General features: G+C 41.3%; 1 protein-coding gene across 2 annotated transcripts in view; it reads right to left on the minus strand.

Moving 5' to 3' along the window:
- usp43a (ubiquitin specific peptidase 43a) overlaps positions 1–27,703 on the minus strand; it is a 160,943-nt gene that overhangs the window by 23,576 nt on the left and 109,664 nt on the right. For both annotated transcript variants that reach the window (XM_046047143.1, XM_046047144.1), the window contains 3 exons: positions 15,033–15,152; positions 7,698–7,947; positions 2,709–2,867 (listed from right to left, as the gene is read on the minus strand). In XM_046047143.1, the coding sequence (XP_045903099.1) occupies positions 2,709–2,867; positions 7,698–7,947; positions 15,033–15,152 (529 nt within the window). The remainder of the gene's footprint in view (positions 1–2,708; positions 2,868–7,697; positions 7,948–15,032; positions 15,153–27,703) is intronic.

Below are 27,703 nucleotides of genomic sequence, written 5' to 3' on the forward strand. Positions count from 1 at the left end.
AAAGAATGCGCAAAACTTTGAAACACTTTGTTCATTAAAGATGCGACAACACACGGAGCTTGGTGAGGCGGCATGAGTAACAGGCGAATCGCAGCTAAAAACAATACATCTGTGGTCAGATATGGTCATGTCCACTAATTCCACAGAGGAAATGCTGACACCCAGGGTAAAAACCAAGTCCAGTGTATGACCACGGTTATGTGTTTGCCCTTTGACATGTTGTTTGAAGTTAAAAGAAGTGGCCATATTTAAAAAGTCAGTTGCATTAACATTGTTGGGGTCATCAACATGAATATTAAAATCGCCACAAAGAACAATTCTGTCATAATTTAAAACCAGAGTAGATAAAAATTCAGGAAGTTCTGATAAAAATCCTCCAGGCGGTTTTGGGGGGCGATAAATTATAACAAATATGACTGGTTGCAGCCCTCCAACTTTAAGAGTGAGAACTTCAAAGGAGTTAAATTCATCACAGCGTACTTGATGACATTTTAAATTTTTCCTATAAACGCTCACTAGCCCACCACCACGACCACTGACCCTCGGTTGACTAAAGCAATCATATTGAGGCGGACACAGTTCAGCTAGCTGGCTATAGTCATTCATTTGCAACCAGGATTCAGTTAAAAACATAAAATCTAGATTTGCAGACAAGATAAAATCATTTAAGATAAAAGTCTTACTTGAAAGTGATCTCACATTGAAGAGAGCCATTTTAAATGAGTTTGTTCTAGGTGCCGGAGTTGGTGCAGTTGTCCTAATCCTTAAGAGATTACTAATATTTCTGTGTGGGATGTGCACGTTTCGGTTTACTGGTCTATGCGTGATGATGACAGGAATAGAAGTCTGTGGAACAGCGCTGGGAGCAGACGGCTTTACATGCCAGCAGGTGGAGACAGTTGTTTGTGGCAGTGAGGCAGAGATCTGTTCAGTGAGCGGTGGTGTGTCCAGGTGTGCTGCATGAATGATTAGTAAGTCATGTGTGGACCGCACCACATGCTGTATGTGAGCAGCTAACATTTCTGAGCCCCGTTTGTTTGGGTGAAGTCCGTCTGTCTTAAAAAGAAACATTCTTTGCCAGAAAATATTAAAATTATCCACATAAAACACACGGTGAGCCCTGCAGGCGGACTGGAGCCAGTCGTGGAGGCCAAGGAGTCTACTGAAGCGGCCAGCACCGCGACCGACTGTGGGAATGGGACCAGAGATAAAAACGGACTTTCCACACTGCTTTAAAAAGTTAAGAAGACGGTTAAAATCTGATTTTGTCAGCTCAGACTGCCAAAGAGCTGTGTCATTTGTTCCGACATGGACTATCACTCTTGTGATGGAGGACGGGAGCGACGGCATCAGGTCCTGGAGTATTTTTAAAATGTCAGCTGTGGTGGCACCGGGGAAGCAGTGAGTGGTAGCGTTAAAGAAACGGAGGTTTCTGGTTATGGAGTCACCAATTATTAGTGTGGTTGGGGAGAAAAGAGGACGAGGAGATGCCGGTTGTGTGGTTCCAGAGCAGGACTGAGCAGAATCTGCCTCAACACTGCGTGCGGACTGAGGATGGAGTGTGTGAGCTGACGAGTGTTGTGTTGGAGTAGCAGTAACAGACCTGAGAGAAGGGCTACCCGACGGTGCAGGGTAGAGACGGCCTCCGGAGCATCTGAGCACAGCCTCCTTCAGGATCCTACGTCGGGAAGCGGACGTTTTTGACCGGGATGACGGCCGCCGATCAGGTCCGGCGGCAGACCGGCGGCCCAGTGCAGGAGATGTAGCCGGTGGAGGAGATGTAACAGTGTCGGCAGGGACTGTGCGCCGAAAGAGTTCCGTCTCAGGGAGACTCGAAGCCGCATGTGCATCCGCTGGATGGACCGGAGTGTCGTTAGACAAGGATGCATAGCGGTTGGAGAGGCCGATGGACGGAGGAGAGGCAGCCCCATCCGAGCCTCTCTTGCAGCCACGGACCACCACTTCAGCCCAGGTTGACTGATGCTTCGGAGTCGAGCAGGATGAAAGCCTGGGAAGACTAGAGGGGTCCCAAAACACGGTGTCCTGGATGTTAGCGGTTGTGCTAAGAGAAACAATCTGTTTGGCTTGTACTGAAGCCACATCCATAAAGCCAGTCAGCAGGGAATCTTTCTCTTTGAGTTCCTCTGAAAGTCGTCGGATGTCTTCCATAAGGTCAGCAATCTTCTTGTTCGCTTTCTTAAGGAGTGTGCAGTCCTCATGGGGCAGAGTTATCTCGGTTAGCATAGTCACCGGAGCTTTGTTGCGATCAGTAGCGTTGATCGCGTTTTTACGGTCATCTATCTTAAAATCCATGTCGGATGACTAAAATCCTTAACCCACGTAAAACTTAAATAAAGTTAAGTTAAATAAAAAGGATATAAAAAATGTAACGAAAAAAGAGTGGATTAAAACTGGATAAGAGTCCGGTTTAAGACGGAGCTTCCGACAGGTGGCTACAGACGCCAACGCATGCGCAGAGTGCAGATTACGTCAGCAATTACGTCAGAGATCTTGTGACAAGTGTAAGGCTGATTAGCTGGGACATGTATGCCACTCCCATCTAGTTGCCCAAATTACTCCTTAATGCTTCTGTTTAAAGTGATTACATTCATTCAAACATTTATATCCTACTAACTAGCTCTTCCATATGCTCTTTCATTCATTAAATTATTATTGTTTTCCTGTTTGCGCGTCATGTGTTAGCATACCTCTGATGGAGGAACTGGCCGACCATGGAGGAATGGTGTTGCGTCTCTGGTAGAAGAGGATGTAGGCTCCTCTGGTACATACTTCTTCCTCTGGCACCAGGTCTACGCTGCTGTCATCGTAGCTATACCACTGTCCATCCACTGAGTTCCTACAGTAAGCTGGATTATAAAATGACAACAAGCATAAACAACGGACACTTACCTAACTTACTTACACTCACATCAAGTCAAGCAAAACTTACAGGATATGGCTGTTATTTATTTTTTTTTTTTAATCAGCAGAAATCCTGTGCAACCAGCAATTAACCGTTTTAATGTTTTTGTAGCTGCAGCATCATATAGCTGTGCTATAGAACTATATTAAAAACACATAAAAGAGCTATGCCTTTGAAAGTGGATGGCATTTTCCTTAATTGCAATGACTGTGGTTAGTTTATTTCAGCTTGTTGAACTAGCAACGCCATGTAACCAAAGACTCGCTGCCAGGTCATTAATACTGCAGCTCTCTCATAAACTACACCAGCTGAGTGCTGATTGCACTGAAGGAATGTGTGGCTCAAGTACAAAAGTATGTGTAGGTGTTTATGTGATGTTTAATTGGTTTTGGATGGCAGTTCTGCTGCATGGAGGAAAAAGTAAGTACTTGAATGATGACCCCTGTGTGTCCAGAGCATGACGCACAAACTTCCACCTCAATCCCCATTTCCTGCTGTCCCCCATTCTCCTTCATAGTCAGTGCTGTGAGTGTCTTCACCAACCATCCCCTGCAATTAATACACACCTGGGGCCTCTTGTATAAAAGACTTTGCAGCTTTTGTACTGAAAGATGGTGTACTCACAGAATCTGAAAAGTATGTACGTACAGAAATATCCACATGCAAAAACCAGGCATACGCCAGGTCCTGCGCACCTTTCCTTTATACATCCCAATCAACGTCAAACTGAGTGCACATGCACAAGCCACATACCCCGCCTTGGCTCCTCCCATAAATTACTATGCAAATGACCATAAATACGCCAACATCACCTCTAAAGGTCCAAATAACAATGGCCGATCTTACTGCAAAACACGTGAATAAGAAAAATTAGATCGAGGTGCTGATCACGTGGAGAAGAGAGGAACTATTTTATTTGATGATTTCAACTCTTGAATCAGCATCAAACGCAAAACGAGTGTCACAATGACTGTCAATGCAGCTGGCTCAGAGACTCATAATGGCTGAAATAAAATAAAAAAACATGGTGTAATGGACATGGATATAAAGTGGATGTTAAAAAAGATGGCAGAAGGAGTTTTTTCTGAGACAGAAATTGAGGTGTTTGTGGAAGTTAGAAAGCACATTGTTTGATGAAGCTTGTTCACAAACAAGATAATTCTGTGAGTTTAACATAATTATATTATTCACAAAAGGGGCTTTAGATAAAATAGCAAACATTATATATTTTGATCACATCAAACGCACACCTGTCGGCTATCAGCTGCTAACAGCCAGCTGCCAGGTTATAGCCTACTTGTACTTGTACCAGGATGACATGGTTCCGTCAGGTTGATCTGTCTAATGCTGGACCCAGTTCAGCACACAGATCCAAGAGCACAACTTTAGGGAATCTAAATCGACGTATTAGCCATCATCACGGGCCAGGAAATCTTCATGGTCCCTCATGGACACTCTAATTCTTCCACTGTCCTCTGCAGTGCCATAGCGCAGCCATGCAGCATTACGCACAAGTGCCAAGCATAATTCATATGTTTACAGCAATCATATAGAGTACTTCACACCTCGGCAAAATGATCGCATCACAACTGACCATGAGTGTCCGTGGCATACACTCTGGCCCTCTGCTCTGCGTTCCAGGGGGCTGATGAAATATTTAGTGGACATTGATTTGAGATTTGAGTTGGCACTTATGGACTTATATCCATAAGTGCTTATATCTTTTACAATAGAAAGCTGCAATATAGAATAGTTATACAACTGTTGGTTTGAATGTTTAAATAATAAAGTGATAACATGTGATATGAAGTAAAATTAAATATGTGAGAGCCGAGCCTTTATTATGTATTCCTCTCACATTTTATTTTGATATTAAACATCCACATACATCATCAAACTTTTATTGTGTATCATAGACATAATTAGGTTTTTCATAGACTATTTTATTGACATATGCACAGTAACTGGAATAGAAACGTTATTTTGAAACATTTGGTGAGTTTTAGTACTTCAGAGTTTACTTTACTGACAGAGCCAGACAAAAGTTTGCGGAGGGTCTGTACCTTCTCATCACACGTGTGAGCGTACTTAACCTTTCTGGCCGTAGGCAGCGTTTATACATGAGGCCCCTGGTGTTTCCTCATGCTGTGTGTCAAGTTCCCCATACTGGAAGAAACCCGAACTTATCACAGTATATACACAGTATATACAGGACAGTGTGTCTCCCAAAAGCTGAAGGAATGTAATACTAGACTAGAAAAGGAAATGACTTTGGCAGTAAGAGGTTTACTCCTTCATCCTATTCAACGAAATATATATTTAATTCACATATGAATACAATTCAGGTAGGATCTCCATGAATAGTTTCTGGTATATACAGATAATTTTAGAAACTATCATTTATAATATTTCTTATTAATTCTCACTAGAAATTTCAGTTAATTTCAATGTGCTATACAAAGTTTGTCCCTGAACTCTGTATTTATTCTATTCTCTTCCTCCAGCATCCTCAATGTGTGCTTTACTGATTTTACATTTTATATATATATATATATATATATATATATAGTTGAAGATTCGATGCTTCGATGGGCAGAGCCTGATTCGATTGTCAATCTCACAGTCAAAGCCTAGTACAATATACATTTTAACCATTAATGCTGTAAATAAACATGTAAAAAACTTCCAATAAATGTTTTTAAAGTGCGTGAATAAATCCAAAATTGTAACCCTAACCCTGGGGCGTCAGTGCATATGTGTAGGCCGAGGCTAGTGTGTACGTGTGTAGTAGCAGTGGAGGAACACTTTCTGAAGAGACAGAGCCCCAGTTTCACCAGTGTTGTCCCGAGTTGTCCGCACCTCGCGGGACTTTCGGATAATTTATCACCGTTGATGAACCACACAAAGATTATTATATTGTTTTATACCGACTAATTGAAATAGACCCGCGAGGAACCGCGACGTGTATGCAGTCTGCACAACACCGGTGAATGGCAGCCGAAAGAGAGAGAGAGAGAGAGAGAGAGAGAGAGAGAGAGAGAGAGAATGGTCAACAATAAGCCTCAGTTTAGCTTCGGCTCGCAATCGTCATACACAAACCCACACGATTCCACAATCAGTCCACTATAGGCAGGACTTGACAATTCTGATTTGACTATGTAAATCCTTAGTCGGGGACAGCCCTAATATATATATATATATTCTTTTTTTTTTTTTTTTTTATGGTTTACTGGTTGTAATTGTAATTCTGTATGGCTGCTCCTGAAACACTATGTGAGGGTGAGCAAAGGGAAGACCTCATTAACCAAGTGTGTTCCAGTGTTGTCTGAAAACCATCCACACAATGGTTGCTTAATGTCTTAAGTTGCCTTGGCACTAGATTACTGGAATTACATCACACAAGTAGGGATTTACTTGCTACTGGTGTGGACACAGGGAGGTATAAGACTTTATAGAGCCAAATACTAGAGGTCATTAGAAACTGGTCAAAGAGTTGAATCCAAATGGACACTTTTATACTTTGAAAGCCTTTTATTTGTGCTTAAATACTATGTATTTCCTCTAGTTTACTCCTGCAAGTGAATCATGTAGTGGGACAGAACAACACTCATTATTCAGTTGGCATGTTTGCATAATGAAAGAGAATTGGTCCTTTACAGCCTTTATACACTCAAGCAGGATCTTTAATGGGTCCTAAGACTGAAGTTAGGCAGTGAACAAACGAAAAATACTTTTTAAAATAAAGTTTTAATAGATCTCCCCTAAATTTTTTAACACCTCATTAGAATAAGGCACTCACTGAAAATACCCAAAGTTACTAAATAATATTTACAGTATTGTGACTGTTATGTTTCCAACCAACACTGGCTGCCACAGTGAGATTCTGTATAATGACTGAATGATGTGACTAAATAACTGAATGGACAAGTAAGGGATTGGCTCAAATGCTGCAATGCTGTTAAACTACTTGTGATGACAAGGTTGTTTATCATATTTGTGATTTTAAGCTTTGATGTCAACAAAGTCCCAACAAAGAGAAGCTTCAATGTCATGGATCTTAAAAGAGTATTCTCCTCTTACATAGTTGGAGTAAGTTTTAAATAAAAGGTGAGTTACAGCCGATCAAATACACTGCCCTTTCATAATTTTTACTAGAGGCATCAACAGGGCGGCCAAAATAATAGCAAGTATGTTTTCCTCTACTTCACATTGGTTTTGTTATTGATGTGTGCAGGAGGACATAAAAACTGTGTCCACTGCTCATCACAACTGAACTCAACTGTTGTCTACCTTGCTGACTTTGTGTACTTTGTGTAATTCTACTGTTATAGTCTGGATGTGCTAGAGAGGAGTTGACATCTCCATTCAAAACAAATAATGCAGACAGCAAATATGTGCAGAATATTGTTATATTGTACATCATTAACACACTAGGAAATAATGAAATTATAGACTGGAACTAAAATCTTCCATAAAAACCCAGAATGGCTAAAAATAATAATGTTCCATCTAAAATACTTTGAGGATACGTGTTAAAATGCTTGTTAATGTGGTGATATAGTCGATGGTACAAAGTAGTCAATATGTATTGAATGGTATGACATGAAGGAAAGTGAAGAAATGCTCATATTTATAAAGGTGTATTCACTAAATGTTTTTAGCTGATAAATGATCTATTTGTTTAACACATGTATATTGGTTTGACTATGTTGCAAAGAAAACCCTTAACAGTTGTCATGTAGTAAATATTGAATAATACCACCCAGTTCCATACCAGTATAATGTCCTCCATGCATTCCTCCATGATGGTTACACACAGCGTAGAGGTCGTACAGATATTCGTGGGGGAGGATCATGTCGGCAGGTTGGAGGTGTTGGCCTGAAGGCTGCTTCAAGGTAGGTGGCCAGGCCCCAGAGTTCAGGTTCTTCATACTCTGACTCCTCTTTACTACATGAGGGGCCATGTCCAAACCAGTCAGGGGGAAGCGCACCAGGGTTGACAGCTTGTTCCTCCGCTCACCTACCTATTTCAACATTTCTTATTCATATGTAAAGTACATACATGTGCAGGTATGAAAAATAACACATATTTTCATGTAAAAACCTATGAGGAGTGGATCTAACAGAAATAAATTCCACACTAGCTATGAAATTACTTTATTAAAAAGCTATTACAATTTCATAAAGCACTGTCAGTGATGTCCCAGCAGGATTTTTGCATTTGCATATAAAACATAAAAACACCTGCTTGTGGCTTTCCAAATCTTGGGTGTGATTAGAAGTGACCAGACATGTATGAACTCCAAGAAATCTGATGTAAGGTGATAGTTTTATGAAGGCACAAATATGCTCTTTGAGGTATGTTCTGTGCTATTATTGCGGAAACTGCTCATCACTCCTTCCTTTTACTGCATAAAAGCACATATTCTTATCAATGAAACACAGAACCACACACTATCACTCCCTAGTAAGAAAAACAAACAGACCGCAGACGTGAGCCTATTTCATTTGTTCTACTTAAGAACAAACCATATTCAGTATTTATCTTTATCCTGCATACAGCGCCTATTCCAACTCAGTTTCTAGTCTAACTCGATTAATGTCTCCAACATCATTAATAAGCTTGTCAGCCCTTGTCGCCAGGTAACTCAAATTATTCAAATTTTTGTTTGAGGTGCCTGGTGTGTCAAAAACAATGCTGGAAGAGACCAGGCAATAAAGCAATCCAGCCTTCCTACCTCAGATGCTACATTTGACCATTTAATGATGGATTTCATTGAACTGTCAACATGTCAATCAATCACACTTTATGTGTATAGCACCTTTTGTATAATATACAGTAGCAAGTCTCTGAGCTTGACATTGTGTTATTTATTTATATGATTCTAATTATTAATTATAAAATTATAATTAAATAAATAAATTCAATAAATAAAATTATTAAGATCAATAAAAGCACTACAAACTAAATGAAACAGATGGGTCTTTAGATTTCTTTTAAAAGAACTTGAAGTTTGACACATCCTCCACTCCTCTGGTAGGCTGTTCCACAGATGTGTACCGCATTCACTAAAAGCTGCCTCTCCATATTTCTTTGTCCATACAATCGGAGTTATTAAAATGCCAGTGCCAGAGGATTTGAGCAAGTCTGATAGGTATTGAGTTACAAGTCTGTTTAGTGATTTGAATACTAATAAAAGTATCTTAAAATCTATTCTAAAACTGTTTGGGAAGAGGCAACTATTAAAGGGACCTAAGAAAGGTTGAGATGTGTGCTCATCTAGTCTCGGTCAATAACTGCAGCTATGTAAGTGATTTGTAGCTTATTTATGGACTTCTTGGGTAGACCAAAGAAGATAATGTTGCAATAGTGTTGAATTGTTTTCATTCTCAAATCATTTAAAACTTTAACTAGAGCTGTTTCAGTGCAATGAAAGGGTTGAAAGCCAAATGATAAACCTTTCTCTGCTGACAGGGATTGAGACTTATCATCTAAAGCACTTCAGCCTCAAGACAATTAAACACAGTCTTACATACGCAGGTGGGGATGGGATCTAGTGAACAAGTAGAGGGTTTTAGTTTCATAACTATGTTCCTAAGCATTCCTCAGCACAATCAGACATGGTAGATTTAGGATGAGGAAAAATGTCCATAGATAATTGCATAGGATCATTTGGCGTTGCATGCTATAGATTAATTCTGATGCAAATTATCTTGAAAAGGGCAGTAAACTCTTCACATTGTCATGTGGAGGTGATGAAAGCCTGGCTTTTTAGGGCTGTGTTAACATCTGTTTCAATGGTTGAAAAAAGTATTCTGGGATTAGTGTAACTGTATTCCTAGAAAGCTAACCTGTCATAATGGCACATTGGGTCTTTGTCTGTAATGACAGCAGTAAGCAGGCTGTAGGAGTTACTGAATGTACTGCTAATTTGTCAGGTTTCAGTGTAACACCCTGACACACCGTACGATTTCAGGCACACCAAACGTAGCTGCTGAGTTAATCACCCACATTATGATAAAATACAGCATACATAATGTTAATTGACACAAAAGAAAGACATGTAATGAGGAAACAGTTCCTCCTCAAATCAGTCACTGAAAGAAATGACTGCCGGCATAAATAGCAGCAATATTGTTAGAGGCTCAGGCTAGTTCAGTCTGTGGGGACTGCGTATCTGACATCTCTCCATACATTAATGTATCCCCTACTGTCTTCTTCTAAATCACACACGGCAGCAGTGGGAATGGTGAATTGATTATATAGCACTTTCTACTCTTCCAACCACTCAAACCACTTTACAGTACAAGCCAAGTGGCTGCTATGAAAGGTGCCGACTGCTCATCAGAGGAACTAACATACAACCTCACACATTGATGACATGCCATTGGGAGCAATTTGGACACAAAGACACTTCGACATACAGGATGACATGCTTTACCTCCTGAGGCACAGCCGCCCCTTGAGCCACTGCAACCACTATATGTGGATGTTCATGATGTCAGGCATACGTGGGGATACTATCCCCTGTGAATGCTACTGTTTTGGAGTTTGTCACAGGGAATGACAGGGTGGCCAAAATGTAACTGTATGTGGCTGTGTGTAGTAGACAGAAGGCTCTTATTGTTTTTGGTGCTTGTGAATCACAGAGCAGTTTGTAGTTTAGGGCTTTTTGCACAGCAGACATGTTGATTTGTCATAGTACGAAAAGCACAGGTCTTACTAACAACATTAACAATGGCTTTGTTCTATCCAGGTGTCCCATTAAGCCATGACAGAGTGACAGTCAGCATGCACACTACCAGGACCCTGACAGTGAAGAAGCTTTATGGAATTCATTTTATTATTTACACCTGTGCTTTTCCTACTGTGACTTGTCAAATGTCTTATCGGAAGAAGGCATTCCTTGTGACTCTGAGTGTGTCCCAATTTCATACCACATGGTAATCTACAATATGTGTTCTAAACGAATTGTCATATTATACTGTATTTTCAATTATTATACAACAAGCATCCTGCTAGCGCTCTGTGAAACTGTAGTGAGGCAAAATATTTTGATTTCATATACACCAGCCTGGCAACATGCCCATAATGACAATGCTAAAATGCTTGAGTATGTGTGTAATATTAACCATGTTCACCTTTTTAGTTTGGTGTGTTAGCATGCTAACATGTCTAATTTGCGCTAAACACAAGATATGACTGAGGCTGATGGGAATGTCATTAGCCTTGAAGGTGTTTGGTCATAAACCAAAGCACTGGACAAATAAAATATTTTACCTGATGATGGTGCTTGATGAAAAGTCAGAGGATCACCACAATTATTACAATTCATTCAATATTGTTCAGTTAGATGTCAGAGATGTCAATAGATCCCAAAAGTCCATCCATCCATCATTCGTCAACTGCTTATCCTGCATACAGGGTCGCGGGGGCTGGAGCCAATCCCAGCTGACATTGGGCGAAAGACGGGGTGCACCCTGGACAGGTCGCCACTACATCGCAGGGCCACACATAGACAAACAACCAGTCACACGCACCCCTAAGGACAATTTGGAGTCCCCAATTAACCTACGTCTTTGGACGGTGGGAGGAAGCCGGAGCACCCAGAGAGAACCCATGCAGATGCGGCGAGAACATGCAAACTCCACACAGAAAGTCCTGGGAAAACCAAGGCTCGAACCCACGACTTTCTTGCTGTGAGGCGACACTGCTAACCACTGCACCGCCCATCCCAAAAGTCATTAGCATTTATTCTCTGGAAACCATGTATATGTGTACAAATGGGTCACTAACATCATCAACAAATCTGTATATTTTACTTTTATTATACTACCATGATGCCAACATATCAATTAAATATTTCTCAAAAGATTCCATAGCTGGATCCTCCTGGAGCGGCTTCACCATAATCTGAAGTTTAGTAAATGTTTTCAGATGCATATAGCTCTTCTTATTCCTTTATGCATTGCAGTGTACATTAACATCACACTAAATGACTGTATTTTATGTGCACATTGACTTTTTTAACTTTATCACTTTTCAACTGTGAATAAGTTACCTGCTCAAAATTTGTCTCCTGAACATAGCCATTAAGCCCTCTGTGGAAGATGCAGAACAGTGAGATATATTTCAAGTGTGTGTCTTGTGGGGGAAGCAGCAGTGCCGCAAGTAATTTTTAATACTACTAGGAGTACTAGCGTTTATTCATCTTCCTGCAGTGTGGTAGGAGCTCTCTCTACCCAGTGATGTTAATCAGCAGAATGTTTCCACCCATGCCGACTATAAAGTCATCAACGTTCGTTAGGGTTTGTGGTTAGAAAGCAGCCCAGCGTTTAGTCTGTGCAGCACCTTCTCATTCTTCTCAGTTGTGTTCTGCCATTCAATAAACTGTCAGAATGCATACAACACTACTTAGTCTATGTGTGCTCCCACAGCTCTACGCAGAGAAAAACTTGTTACCGGTGGAGACAGAGGATATGTGGGACTCTTGACTTTCCAATCTTCCCAGCTGAGGGCACTGTTAAAATGGTTTGCAGTAGCAAGGTGCTATGGGTGGTTGAGATTCATCCGTTAATGCTAGAAAGTGTGGGGTGGTGATGGAGCAGTGGATAAGACGCCTGCCTTTGGTGTGAGAGACCTGAGCTCAATTCCCCTTTGTGACACATCTAAGCATTTAACCTCCAGAGGCGTGTGACCTCTGACATATTGTAATTTGCAATTGTAAGTCACTTTGGATAAAAGCGTCAGCTAAATGAATAAATGTAATGTAAAATTGTGCTCCAATTCCAAAACTGACGTGCCGTGTTCTAGCATCTTGTGGGGCATGGGTGTTATCACTGACCCTTGTGAGGGCCAATATTCCATGCTCTGGACTTCATTAAGGTAATCTTAAGGCTAAAAGCAGACAGAGCACAGAAAAATGACTTTGCCATGCAGAATAACAATGTATTAACTACTCTTATGTTTAGTTAACAACATTAGAAGAATGTGAAGCTTGATGTTGTCATGCTGATGCTGACAAAGAACGATAGAGACTCTGTTAACAGGAACTGTGGACACTCATGCATGTAATCTGGACGCCAAAGGTTTACTCTTTGAGGAGATAAGTATTAGTAGAACAGCTGAATTTATACATGTCTAACAAGAAAATCAATGTAAGATTAAATTGCTCTCTGCAAAGGATATACCCACAGAGTTGGTGTGTATGCCTGGGAAGGGGGCTGTTTCCTAACTCCTCTTCTAGATTTCTCTCAGGGACAAAAAGGAAACACACATCTCTGAGAAACTAGCGACATGGACTGTTTTTATTTTTCTCATTAAAAGGAGGTGTATGCGATTCTAATCCAATACACATCACGTGAATATATCCTCAGGGTCCCCTGGCTGTCTGCTGTGTGTGTGGGCAAAAAAAAATAATCCAGTGTTTGTTCACAGTCCTGGCTCTGTAAATGGTAAACAAAGTGTCTCGAACGGAGCTATACAACAGTATTCCTGCTATGATTTGTGTGTCAAATATTCTACTTGCCCACAGACATTGAGCTTACTTTCTAGTTTGCCAAGACATGCTGTTGTTGTGATGTTAGCTATAACAGGAGAGTTGTGAGTGTTGCTGTCTGGAGCTGGTTAACTGGCTCTGGGAGCGTCTCATCCTCTCTGCATGTTAGATTCGCAGCAGCAACTGTAGTGACAGGCTGCTAACCCACAACCTAGCTATTTTTAGTTACCTTACTTGCTGTGTTGTTGCAGCTTTCAGACAGAGGATGAACTGAGGGGCTGCATAAAGTGACAACAAATGCCCTGTAGACTAGCTGAGTTCATGAAGCTGCAACACAGGAGCTTCAGAACTTGCTGAAGGACAGCTTCCTTCCAACTTTGAAGAAAAATGTCCGCCTGTCCGCAGGTGAAACTGTATTACACCTGTTAATGCACTGGTTTATTGTTAGTAGCCTAATTTAGAAACATTAAGTCATAGGTGGGAGCTCAAATCAATCTGTTAATAATGGGAAATGGCTTTCACACATGCTTGCCAACAACTCCTCAGTTGCTGAAATGGCGCGTTAAGGTGACTTCACTGGTTAATCTTAAGAGTGTCATCGATTTAGTAATCTCCTGTTTTTCCACAAATTAAGAGTAAATATCTTACCATCATTTACTGCTCCATCTGATATATCTTACCCTGGTCAACATCCAGTCATTGATTGGTTGTTTAGTAGCTATTAGTTATGTGTGCAGTTAGTTTATTGAGTTTGTGTACTTTGTGTGTCTCGTTAGTTTAATAAACTAACCAATTCAAGTTTATTATGTGGTTTGTGTATGTGAAATATACAGTAAATGAGTCAAGAACTGTGTAGTAACCTTAGATTGAGACTAAATTAATTCAATTTTTCCTTTTGGAAGGGTCGTGCTGCTGATGTGAATTTATTGTGAATAAAATTCCGATCTTTAATGTAAATACTGATTTCCTCTGATAGCCAGAAGCGGGTGTAAACCTGCTCGTTCTTACCAAAATTAGGGTCCTCTGCTATAATAATTTTCATGCCTTTTAAGCAATGAATAAGAGTGCAGGAAAGAGAACTGGCTTTCAAAGCTCTGATTAATGAGCAGCAATTTTTTGTTGACATTTCCATCCAAGTGGTCTGACTTTTCTGTTTTCAATGCATTTTTGCATATCTTAGCCCTCCCTAATATCCTCTCAAACTGGTAGAGCGTGAACCTTTACTCTCTGAAAGTATTTGATGCAACAATTAACATGAGAGCATTTTCTTCAATTCAGTTAGCTATTGATTCAGTTGTTTGATCATTCTGTTACTTCCACTCCTCACAGAAAGCAAGAGCACAACAAACACAATTATGTCTGGTTTAAGTGTTACACATAAAACAATGAGCGTAAAAATGCAAAAACACTCTGCATTGCTGAGGGGAACTGCAGAGTAAGATGATTATTCTCTGTGTTCATCCTAACGAGTGACCACTTTCACACTACACATTGTAATTTGATCAATTGTTAATGGAAAAATATCAATTAGTGCAGCTAACATATATACTTCAATGCAAGTTTAACTAGAGTACTTGTCTTAAGCAGAGGCAACTTTACAGCTCGTATACCTGTCGGAAGCGCTTGAGATGGAGGATCAGTATGTCAGGAAGAGTCCAGAGGCTCATCTTCACCATTCCCTGCTGAAGCTGCTTACAGTGGGGACACTTCCAGGCGTCGTCTGGGGCAAGCTGGAATCAGTCAGTGAATCAATCAGTCAGTTATCAAATACAATTGTGAGCAGAAATGTAACATGTTTATTCATAGGTGTGGTCAGTTCCTGGTGTAATGGGACTGTTTCCTTCAAGTGAATTGTCCTTATATGGAAGAAGGTGTTATTAATCTATTTATTATTAACTCTGCTGATGGATGGATGGATCCATCCGTCCATCCATCGTCAACCGCTTATCCTGTGTACAGGGTTGCGGGTGGGCTGGAGCCAATCCAAGCTGACATCAGTCAAAAGGCGGAGTACACCGCAGGGCCACACATAGACAACCAATCACACTCAAACCTAAGGACAATTTAGTCACCAATCAACCTAGCCTGCATGTCTTTGGATGGTGGGAGGAAGCCAGAGCACCCGGAGAGAACCCACGCAGACAAGGGAGAACATGCAAACTCCACACAGAAAGGCCTGGAACGACCAAGGTTTTTTTTTTTTTTTTACCATAATCATGCCTGATTAAATGAAGATTGTTTTAAAATATACCATGTGCCTGAATATTATTTTCTTTCACTTCTTCTATTCTTTCTAAGTTTTTCAAGAGGGGAGTTGTTTCTACTTCACCACAACACAAAACATCAAAAGCAACGTTTGAGAACGTGGACTATTTACTGTCTTTTTCCTGCTACCTTCATGGATCTAGGGTCTAGGTCTATGGCTGACGTCTAAAAGACACAATCTCATTGTTTATACATATAAATGGATCGAACACAGGAGACTTGCTTTTAGCCCACTGTCTGCCTCCATCACCTATAACCTTATCATAATAAGAATCATCAAAAATGATTCTATTAAAATGAAATCACCCCGTGAACACAGCTTTTATGGTTATAACAATCAGTTGTCATTTAATCCCAGTCTAAACATTTCATGGCCAGTCATTGTTAAATGTTACATTTACTGTTGCTATGGCTACATGCAGCGCTCCAGGGACTAACAGCTACTAATTAATACTAACAGTGTGCTCCATTCAAAATTCTACACCACTCTACCAGAAAGGTTGTACAAGATGCCTAAATTCTGTTTTCTAAAACGAGATCATGAAATTAAATCGCCTAATGTTATATAAAAAATAATTGGCGAAGAAGAAAAACATGCTGTAGGCTTTTCAATCCTGTCTGTAAGAAACTAAGTGCTCTTAAAGAGGGCAGTGGAATTGCTTCCTGCAATTCTACTACAGTAATCCCTGAAATGAATACTTATTCTACTGTTCTTCCGGTGAGAAAAATAACTTTAGAATACAGTTGTCTGCTGTGCTGTGAACAGCAGTGACCACTATGCCACTACACATGTAAGTGTGTGTGTGTGTGTGTGCGCGCATGTGTGTGAGAGAAAGAAAGAAAAGAACAAAGATTTGTACATCCCAATCCTCTTGATTGTCTCCTTGTTTCCCTTCACGAGTTTTTTGTAGTTCCTCCCAGATCTGAAGAAGTGTGATGTTTTAGTTAGAAGTTTTGTCAGTTTCCTGTTACCTCACGCAATGAAATACAAATGTATAACTGATAAGATAGACTCGCGGAATGAATCAACTCCGTCCAGCTGATTGACACCGACGTAACCCGTTTGTGCTGTGTTGCTCTAAATACTGAAGCACAACCTTGCTCTGTTTGGTACTGTGAGCTAGGGTCAGGCGATGTCTGCAAAATTTCCATCGGCCGATGTCTACAACAATGAAACATCAGCTGTGGCGGTTTTTGGGGAGGGCCAATGGAGGGGCCAGTGTCTGCAGAGCGCCTCCTACAATAAAGACTTTGCCAGTAAAAAGCCAATTCTTTACCAACACTCCTGTTTAATAAGCATAAACACGCAAAACACTATGTTTTAATCTGCTCAGTCTGTCTTCCACCGCAGCTGTGTTTTGGTTTTACACAACCACAGCGCTGGTTCAGATAATAGCTTATTGTTACAAACAAGCTAAAGTGAAATCTCTGTCTTTAGTAACTGTTCAGCTTAGCCAGTTTGCCACTTACATTAAAATATGGCACATTAAAACTCAGCTGGTGGAAACAGACCAGCCCTCCTTCTCTACCAGAAGCAGAGGGAGGAGGAGGAGGGACTGAGCTGTTCGTTCTTTCTAAACTCGGTATGTTGATGTCAGGAATATGATTTATGACACCGTTTCCAGTGAGCTATTAGTGACTTTGCTGTTGTAAATCCTGTTGCTGCTCTAGAAACAACATTTAGTTAATAAAAAATTTTAAATTATTATTTTTTAATAATATATGAAATTATTTAGTAATAAATAGGACTGATAAGAGCATCGATAAAGAACTGAACCAATAAGGATTACCAATACAAGTGTGTCAATAAAATCCTAATGATCCCAACTCGAGAGAAAATGTCCAGCCCATCTCTGTGTCCTGGTTTTAAAATCCGGCCCAATCGAATATGTAATTTAATTGCCCTGGTCTGCAGTGATCATATTAATATATCTTCCTTGTGACGAAATGTACACTAAACTGTATGCAGCATTGTAGACAATATTTGTCCTTGTACTCCATGTTTCCTTTGTTTTGAGTCCCCCTCCTTAAAGGGTAAATTATTATCATAACAATTTAATAATGCATTGCATTTAAACAACACTTTTCATACACAAAAAGCGATAACAGTAGCCTACTAGTCCTACCAGGCTGGACATGCAGTCTACCAAAATATGTATCCCCCCTTTATAATGCACAGATGATGGCCTAAGTATTTAATTTTGTGTATATTTCACATCAGGACTAATAACAGGGGTGAATGTGGGTGAAGTTTGTTGTTTCCTAACAAAAGTTATAGTGGGATACACAATCACACTAGCACACTAGAGTTTCTACTGTTCATTAAGCCTTACAAAGAAGTGTTGCATCAAAGAGTGCACTGTAACTTGAGCTAAAGTTAACAGGAATGTTTTTTTTGTATAATGTAATTTAATAAAACTATAACTAAGTTACTGAAAAGATCCTGTTACTGAAACAAATAACTGTAAGTTACTAAAACATTACATTATAAACTAAACAAGGCATTTTGAAAGCTTGAACATTGCCTTTGTCTCTTTTGTCCCAGATTGAATGTGCCCCTCTGACAAAACAGCTGGCCCCCTTAATAAAACTGGTCTAGAACAGCCACTGAACATGTGCATGTGTTCTCGCGCAGACTTCACTCTGTAAAAAAAAAATTTAGACTATTAACTTACTCACAAGCCGCGGTGGATATTTTATGCATGGACCAGGTAAAGCTGCAGGGAACACAGAGTGCAGATGTTGGTTTCAGTTGTTTGATAGGCCAAGTCATTAATAAGCCGACGTGCGGCTCACCTGCTGCCGTGATAACGGGTTCTCAGTCTTTTAAGGCGACTTTATAAAACATACTGCTGATGGAGAAAATGTAGTTTTCGGGGGCGAGAGAGACAGAGAGATGTTTACCTGAGGTGTAGGTGTGTGTAAGTGTGTCACGAGTGTGGGGAGAAGAGAACTCCGAGTCAGGTGCAAAGCATACTTAAATACAATAATAAGAATATTCGTGGTCATTAAAACCTGCTTTCACAGGGTGGTATAATGTGAAAATTTGAGATTTTTTTTTGCTGGGTGGGCGGTGGTTTTACAATCACGATGCTGGCTCAATGTCGTGATGTTTGTCAGCCATCGCCCATGGACGATGGCATCGTCTATCGGCCCAAACCTACTGTGAGCTGCACTTCATCTGAGCTGCTGAAGTTAACGTATGGATTTGTGGTGAGATTTCTGCCTGATCAAAAGTGTGTAATTTACTTTCGGTTTCACATGCAGCATGCAGTCCCACTAGGGTGACCAGATGAGAATGGGTGAAATTAGGGAGGGGGGTGTGTCAATGAACATTAAAATAAGTGAATATCAAAACACAACACTAAAATTAATTATTTTTGTTCATGAAGTCACCTGTCTGTCATTAGGGAAAACACAACAACTGTGGATATGTAGGTAAATCATGATCTTTTACCTAATTTTTATTTTATTCATGTTATCAGTGCACATCTGTCTGCGCAACGCGCGTGTCAGATCTCTCCGCTGTGCCGTGGCTGCCTGAAGCTACACTTTCCCTGTCCTTGCGACTGTAACTTCCACTAACCACAAGAAAACAAAAAGGGGAAAAGAGCACGAGAGTTAGATTGTGGCCATAACAACGCTGTTGACACAATGTACAGATAACCTTCAACCCCTGCTGGAGCAAGAGAACTACAACGATCAGTATTTAATGTTTAATTAGGCTATAATTAAAACTCATGTTAGGTCTAATTTTCCCGAATTACGAGCAGTTGTCCCAACTGCAGTCCGGTCTGTCCCGGATTTTTCGGGACATCTGGTCAAGTACCACACTGCGTCGGTCAAACGGTCTAAAGGGGATGACGTTACTAAAAGCGAATAAATAAGGTAATGCACAGCAGAGTATAGGGCAGGTAGACTTCTCAACAAATGATGACGTTAGTCTTATAATATTCCGCCTTTTTTCTGGACATGTCAGAGAACACATGATATGTGGGAGAGATTTTAAATGTGCAGAAGGTTTTGAACTTGAAAAGCTGCTGAAACATGCTATATTAAAGTCCAGGAGTTCATAATTAAATTAAAATGTAATAATTTATCTGTGAGGTGACTAAATCATGACTCAGCAGGGATGATATTACATTTGAAAAGTTGATCTACAGGAGAAACAGGTCTGAAAGTAACACAGACAGAAGCTAAGACTTGAACAGAACTCAGGACAGACATGGGCAAAACACAGAAGTACACAGACTAGGAGTAAACACTTAAGACATGAACTAAGGCACAGGACTAGGAACACAGACATGGAACAAAAACCCAGACTCCGCAACAAGACACACCGACTGAAACCCAGACACGCTCAGGACAGGATCATGACAGTCGTCGCTTTTAGCCATGTAACCTGAGGGTTGGTGCTTCTTGTTCACGTCAACCAGAGGCTGCGATCAGCTGTTTTTTTCCTGTTGCACACTTTTTGCTCTCGGACAGACAGCAGTGGCCTCGGCGTTAAGGTTCGTGTTGAATGAGTTACAAGTAGACAGGTAAGTAGGCTAACATTACATTTGGATGTCTAGCCTTATTGTTAATTGTGTTAAGAGCCGGCGGTTTATTGCTCGTTTTAGATGTTCATGCAGTAACGTTAGCTTGGGGGGGGGGGGGGGGGGGGGGGGGGGGGGGGGGGGGGGGCAGTTTAAAGGTTTCCTGCTCTCTCTTACGAAGAGAAGAGTTCAGGAGAAAGCTAGTCTCTGATGAGTGTTTCTTTTGTCATTTTAACAGTCAGGCACCGCGTTATCTGGCTGCGGTATCAGAGGTGGCAAGTTTTACGATCACACTGCCCAGAAACAGCACTTAGGGAGAGAAACCTTTCACCTCTGCCTTGGAGTCGCTTCGGCTATCTGTAGAGGGTTGATAATCCAAACCCCCTCCTCCTTCTCTCAGGGAGAGAGAAAGAATTTGGAGTAGTCCAAACTTATTTGATATAAAATGCACAAATCCACACTGTTGGTTCACAACAAAGGGATACATACTACAGTTCCACTTTTCTGTGGGATCAGAAGGTGTGTGCTCAGATATCCTGCAAAATCCCTAGCCCTCAGCCAGGAACTTGCAGCCCTTCTAGAGGACGCCATCGAGCCTGTAGAAGGACATACACGGCTCAGTGGGTTCTCTTGTGTGTATTTTATCGATTCCAAAGAAGGATGGCGGGTTTCGCCCAATCCTGGACCTGAGGGGGCTGAACAAGTTTTTAAAGGTGCTTCCATTCCGCATGTTACGCATGGCAGATGTCATCCAGTCAGTGACGCAGGTGGCCTGGTTTGTGTCGATAGACCTCAAGGATGCCTATTTTCACGTGCCTATTGCACCACACTACAGGCAGTTCCTGATGTTCACCTTTCGAGGGCAGGCTTACCAATTGAAGGTGGTGCCATTCGGTCTCTCACTGGCCCTTCGTATATTCACGAGCAGGGTTTTGAAATATGGCATTTTTCTCAGGCTGCTGGGCATGCTGACAGAAGCGTCCATGGGCATCAGAGTGTCCAGCCTTTTTTGCCAGGCCTTGGAGCCCTGGCGGGGAAAACTGTATCTCTGCCGAGTGGGTTCCTCTGGGAGTGATCCCCTCCCACAGGGAGGTTGTAGAGACAGACGCCTCTTTATCAGGCCACAGTCTGGCAATGCAAAACCATCAGGGGCTGATGGAGCAGCCAGCAGAAGGTAGAGGACATAAATGTGCTCAAGCTCAGAGCAATACATCTGGCACTGCGACACTTTCTCCGAGCACTGAAGGGCCGGCATGTTCTCATCCGGATGGACAGCACCTCGGCGGTGTATCATGTCAATCATTAGGGGGGCACCAGGTCCAAGCAGGGTCTGAGAGTATCACAGCAGCTCTTGAAGTGGGCATTTCCCCACTTTCTGAGCCTCAGGGCCATACATCTCCCGGCGCACAGAACAGTGTGGCAGATGTGCTGTCCCACCAGGGGCCGCCACAGGGACACTGGAGACTCCACCCAGAGGTGGTGGAAATGATTTGGGGCCAATATTGTAGGGCAGAAGTGGATGTCTTTGCCTCAGAAGTATCAACACATTGTCCCCTCTGGTAGTCTCTAAGGGAGAGGACCGGTCCTTTAGGGCAGGATGCCTTAGCTCATGCGTGGCCAGCGTGCATTCTGTATGCCTATCCTCCAAATCCACTCATTCAGATGACGCTGGAAAGGGTCTAACAGGGAGGCCACAAACTGCTGCTAGTGGCCCCCAACTGGCCAGGAAGGCCATGGTTCCCAGTGCTTCTCAGGATGCTCAGTGGGGATCCATGGCGCCTATCAACGAGACCAGACCTTCTCTCTCAGCTGGGGGGGACGCATATGGCATCCGAATCCGGACCGCCTTCAGATGTGTGTCTGGCCAGTGGAAGCCAGGACCCACTCCTGGCATCTTGTGACCAGTCAGTGATCCACACTGTATTAAGTTCGAGGGCTCCCTCCACTCCACTGTATGCTAATTGTTGGAAGGTTTTTTCCCCAGTGGTGCAGGGAAAAGGGTGAGGTACCGGAGAACTGCTCAGTAACTAGCATTCTGTGTTTCCTGCAGTCGTTGTTGGACGGCATTCATCATGTTTACTCACGTCATTTACACAGTTATCTTAAATTAGGAGAGTTTGCTGAATCTGACGTGGCACACATGTACCAGCCCACCGTATGATAAAAAATAATAATAAGTTAAGACAAGAATACGAATAAGTTCTTACATGTGGCCTGATGTGATTCAGTGCCCAAAACACAGGGATGCAGTTACAACTGTTAGTGCTGTTATTTTGCACTGATGCTCTGCCTCATTACAACAACAATATGACATCCTCGTTTTAAGTTGCTTCTTAAAATGAACATGACAAGCATTCACACATGCACAACAAGCCTGTATTTAGACTAAGTACAGATCAGACATTATAATCAAATTTGCTTTTCACATGAAAGTTATACTAAGATGTTTTTCACCAGCTGCCAGTCAGTCGTGAATGTGAAGCTGTTTTAGCCTAGTTTAGGCACAAAAAATGTCAATGGCTAGTGTTTGCAGAGCTCTCAGTCGCCAGTTGCAACATAAATGGGATTTGATTATAAAGTCACAACATACAATTACCCTGTACATGAAAAGAGACTGCACATGATGTAAGCCATTTATACCAGCAGGACAAATTTGCCTCTTCAGATTTATTTGCTGTGAAAGGTGCTAACCTTTGCCTGTGAACAGTTTAATAGTTTCAACTAACAGTTTTAAAAACAAACTAATACTTTGACTTCTTTAAATCAAACATTTCTTTTTAACCAGAGTAGATTCAGCAAGCATGAAGGCTCTTTTTCAGAAATGCCCAGCACCACAGTCACCAGTGTGTAGGATTTAGTGACATCTGTAATGGAAATGACTCGCTCTCTTTAATTTTATTGATGATGATTTTATTGATTATGATTTCATAGCTTACTTATCTCTTGTTATAAACCATGATGCAAACCTGGTTTTTGATGTTACTTTGGAACACAGGGCAATCCTTTGATTCCTCTATCTTTGTGTGAAAGCGTTTATGGTACCATCCCCAATAGCTATAGTCATTGTCAGGTTATTATACATCATAAAATGATTTTATCTCAATATAGATACAATGATGAATGGACAATTGTGCAGTTGGACAGCTGAGTATTAATTAAAGGTCAACCGTTTGTCTCTAAGAGAAACAAATTTGTGATGCTTGAGACTGCATGATTGAAATTCAATAAAAAAAATAAATCGCTTTGCAACTGTCTGAATAATATTGCAATAAATCTCTGAATGAGCTGTTCTTGTTAAATTTCAGAAAATTCCCATGACAGTTTGGCAACAAGGTGGGATTGCTGCAACATGAAAACAGCGCCAGGCTCACAACTGGGAAAAATTGTGCAAGTCAAGGTCAAGGGATAAACGCCGCATACCTTCCTGGCGACAGCATGGCAACCGAGGTCAGACTGTAGAGAAGTGGGGCCCTGGAGCTGAGACCAATGCTGGGTCACTATAGCGTCCCTAAAAAGAAGAGGGTACGAACGAATTTCATCAGACCGTGCCTGCGTATTGCTATGTGCCACCGTGCCATGTTGAAAATGTGATAAAGAGCTGTGACCAATTTACAGTGTGGATCCAAGAATTAGGATTTCCAGAACAGGTAAGTTTTAGTATGAGACAGATAAAAGCACTATACGAAAGACAGGAAAAGACAAATCACAAAAAATGTAAACAAACCTAAATTCTCCCAATTTAAAGGAAATTTGAAAGCATTCACGGGGAAGGTAAATCGAGGGAAAGAAGGCAGCAGACGAAGGCAGGGTTCATTAAAGTTACGGCTGTCCGGTGGTCTAAACTCCACAGAACTGGTTTTGATCTCGACTTAGCCCCACAGAGGCACCATCCATTGACTGAGCCAAATCCAGCTGACGCAGAGGGACAGCAGGCCAAGGCACGAGAGCAGCAAACCAAATAGGCTATATCACTGTACTCCAGTGTCCAGCAAGAGGTCAACGCCCTTTGAGCTGAGGCCAAGGGACATTCACAACCCACTCAGCCCAACCAGCCATAGAAATAATAAAAGCAAAGTAAAGACGCATTGTGTTGACTGTGAGACAGGATGTTTGTCTGCTGTAGAGAGATAAGCAGTTCACACAAAACAGATGACGAGACTCAACTTAAACAATCAAAGAAACAGCAGGATGGCCCAACTCGCAATCTATGAGGGACAATCCAGAGGCTGAGAACACCGCAGGGGGCTGTGGTGCTGGAGGTGGAGGATGAGGAAAAAGGAACAGAACTGGTTGTTTTAACTGCGACAGCGATCAGCATTTAAGGAATGATCTAAGAGCACAGACTGACAGTGTGCGGATCTGGTTTGGGACAATGGCCCTGGGGATAGTAGTAACACTGACAAAAACTCCAACAACTGTATTTTAGTGAACATTTGCAAACACAGAAGGCCGTGTAAACATAACACTAGTTGTGAAAAGAAGCGTACAATTAATTTCTAAAATCAAGTTCACTAAAATGATTCAAATGGCTCAAACTGCACTCATAGTGGACTCCCCAGAGCTGACAGATATTTTTGCAACTCTCTGGGCTAAAAGTAAAAAAATACTGGTCTTACTAGGCCAAATTGAAATTGTACCTAAATCAAAATACCATCAATATCCACTGAAGCTGGGTGAATGGAGATTTATTCAACAAAAGAGGCCTTAGTCAACATCTTATGTATTTAGGATGACATTTAGGATTTTTGGTGTTAAAGAAACATGTTTCCTAACAGGATTTAGGAAAAAACATACCACATCGTAGGATAGGAATTTAGATATTATAGAACCATCCTAATCAAAGAATTTCCTTAGTTGGACCTAATACCACTGCTTTTAGGTCTGTATGGTAATTACAATGAAGATGAGGAACAACATGAACACCGAAATATTATGAATGAAAGACTACTTAAACCATATGATAAAGCTTTAAATTTCCCAGACCATGTATTAATAGGTATATATCGACTGCCTAGACGAATCATTTTAAATTTGATCGACATCCTACATCTGTTAAAATCTTTATCAATGGACTGATAATTTGTAAGAAAACTTCCTGAAAAGGTGAAGTTTCCTCTCCTCCACTAACACAATTAGTCACTCCAACTCGACTCATTACTAAACTTTATGCTAACATTGATGCTAAAATTGATGCTTAAATTTAACACCCGTCTTTTCTAATCCATCATAGCAAGTTAGCTAGCCAGTGACGAGATGGGAGACAGCCGTTGCCATAGATACAGACTGTCTCGTGTACGTTGTAAACACAGCTACAGGCCTGACAGGACGAGTCCCGACTGAAGAGTCGAGATAGAAGAACAGAGACATAAGTTTAGGAATTTCTTCTGTAGCAGGATCTTTCTAACTAAAGGTAGGACAAGCAGTATATTTCTCCTCAAAGCTGGACAGTGTAGAATCAGGTTTTACCTTTATTACTTAGACCAGTAGCTGCAGCACAAGTGAAGAAAAAGCATAATAATTGATTGGATGATATTGTGGGTTATCAGATGGTTACATTGCTTGAGCCATGTTCGTTGCTTCCATTGTAGCAGAAACAGCTCATTTGTCTCCAGTCATTGGCTGAGATACCAAAACATTCCTTCAGTCATTGTACATCATTAAACCCTGCTATTCTACTCCTCACCATAAATGATAGTGAGCTACATGAGCATTCAGCAAAGTGCAGGAACTGTGTGCTTTAACTAGATCTTTCATTTTAGCAGTGGGGGAAACATTAACTTTTACACTAACAGCCGTTCTATTCCACACAACAGAACTGAACAAGACCAAAAGGAAGCATAACATTTGGCTATTGCAGTTGTCACTCAGTCTCGCCACTTGCCCAGGGTGTACCTCACCTTTCGCCCGATGTCAGCTAGGATTGGCTCCAGCCCCCCGCGACCCTATACGCAGGATAAGCGGTTGACGATGGATGGATGGAGTTGTCACTCCTAATTAATTGTGAGCCAGGTTCAGGTGTACTGAAGAAGTTTCAGAGACTGATGAAGACTTATCATAGAATATTTATATATGGTTTAGATAATCTAGACACAGTCGACAAGCAGGCAGGGAGAAGAGACAGCGTCTGACCTAGACATTTTTTAAAGTCCCTGGCTGTCACTTTTGGCTTACTTTAGCTAAATGTAAATATAAATGCTCTAGCGACTCTAGTCTTTGCAACCACTCAAAGCGCTTTTACACTACATCGCATTCACCCATTCACACACATTCATACACTAAGTGCTCAAATGAAAATTAACATTCCCACACATTCATACAGTCATCGGCTGATTAACCGATCTTCCGATTAATGGGCAACCCACTCTACCTCCTGAGCCACAGACGCCCAGCAACTGACCTGGGGAAACCCATATCATAGTACCCATTCGTTCACAATATGAATAGAAATGGAGTCAGTAGATGTACATTATAAGCCACTATGGGTGCAGCAAACCCTGTGGCCACAGGCTGTCTGGTGCATTCAGAATGAGGATGCTGAGACAAGGCCATTCCAGATCCCCAATAATAGAAAGCTTCCTGACATTTATTAAATATCTGTTATATCCTACTAATAATGCAAAAGGACACGTTGGCTGATAAACAACACAATTTGGAGCAGCTGCCTCGTGGCTGTCCAGGTCGTCCTGCTGTGCAGCAGTTACTTATTGCCTGCTGTGGTGTATAACATATGTGCATTTGACCATTACAGTTTAACATAATACTCTGCAGCTGGAGAGAGGGACAGTGGACCCTTATGGGGAAGTAATGATTGATGGGTGTGTAAAGAGTGAACCCTCCTATGGAATTTGACCTCTGACCCAGTGGTAGGGGGAGTAGAGATTAGTGTGTATGAAGGGACTGTGCCCTTATATGGTATTTAGCAGATACCTAAACATGTCCTATATAAGCTGTGTTCGATGTACAGAGAGACAGAGTGGTTATTGGGCTGGGTCACTCTCCAAGCTGCTGCAGAGCTTGTAATTGATGCTGAATTCTTTGATGTAATAAACTTTTATGATCAAGAACAGTGTCAAGCGGATTTCTTCTCAACACATCATCGCAGCATTATCGTTCGGACACCACACTGCACTTCCACCTCACTGGCCCAATTGACCCTTCGCTAAGCCACGTCCCCCGTTACTGTTGCTAAGTCCGTCCAACTGGTGGATCTGTCGAACTTTTAGCACAGTGCTGCCACAGTCTATTACAGCACTCCCTGGAGAAATAAAAACTTTTTGCTTTTTTAAACTTGATCTTTTGTTCTTATTGGTTTTATTAGAATTATAATAATAATAATCTTTATTTGTAGAGCACTTTTCAAAAACAAGTTACAAAGTGCTCTAACAAGTGTAAAGACAATAAAACCCAAAAGACAATAATACAAAAACAATACAAGATAAAAGCATGAAAACATTGAAAAGACTAAAATACACGTTTAA

This window comes from Micropterus dolomieu, linkage group LG04, assembly GCF_021292245.1.
Source record: "Micropterus dolomieu isolate WLL.071019.BEF.003 ecotype Adirondacks linkage group LG04, ASM2129224v1, whole genome shotgun sequence".
Lineage (NCBI taxonomy): Eukaryota > Metazoa > Chordata > Actinopteri > Centrarchiformes > Centrarchidae > Micropterus > Micropterus dolomieu.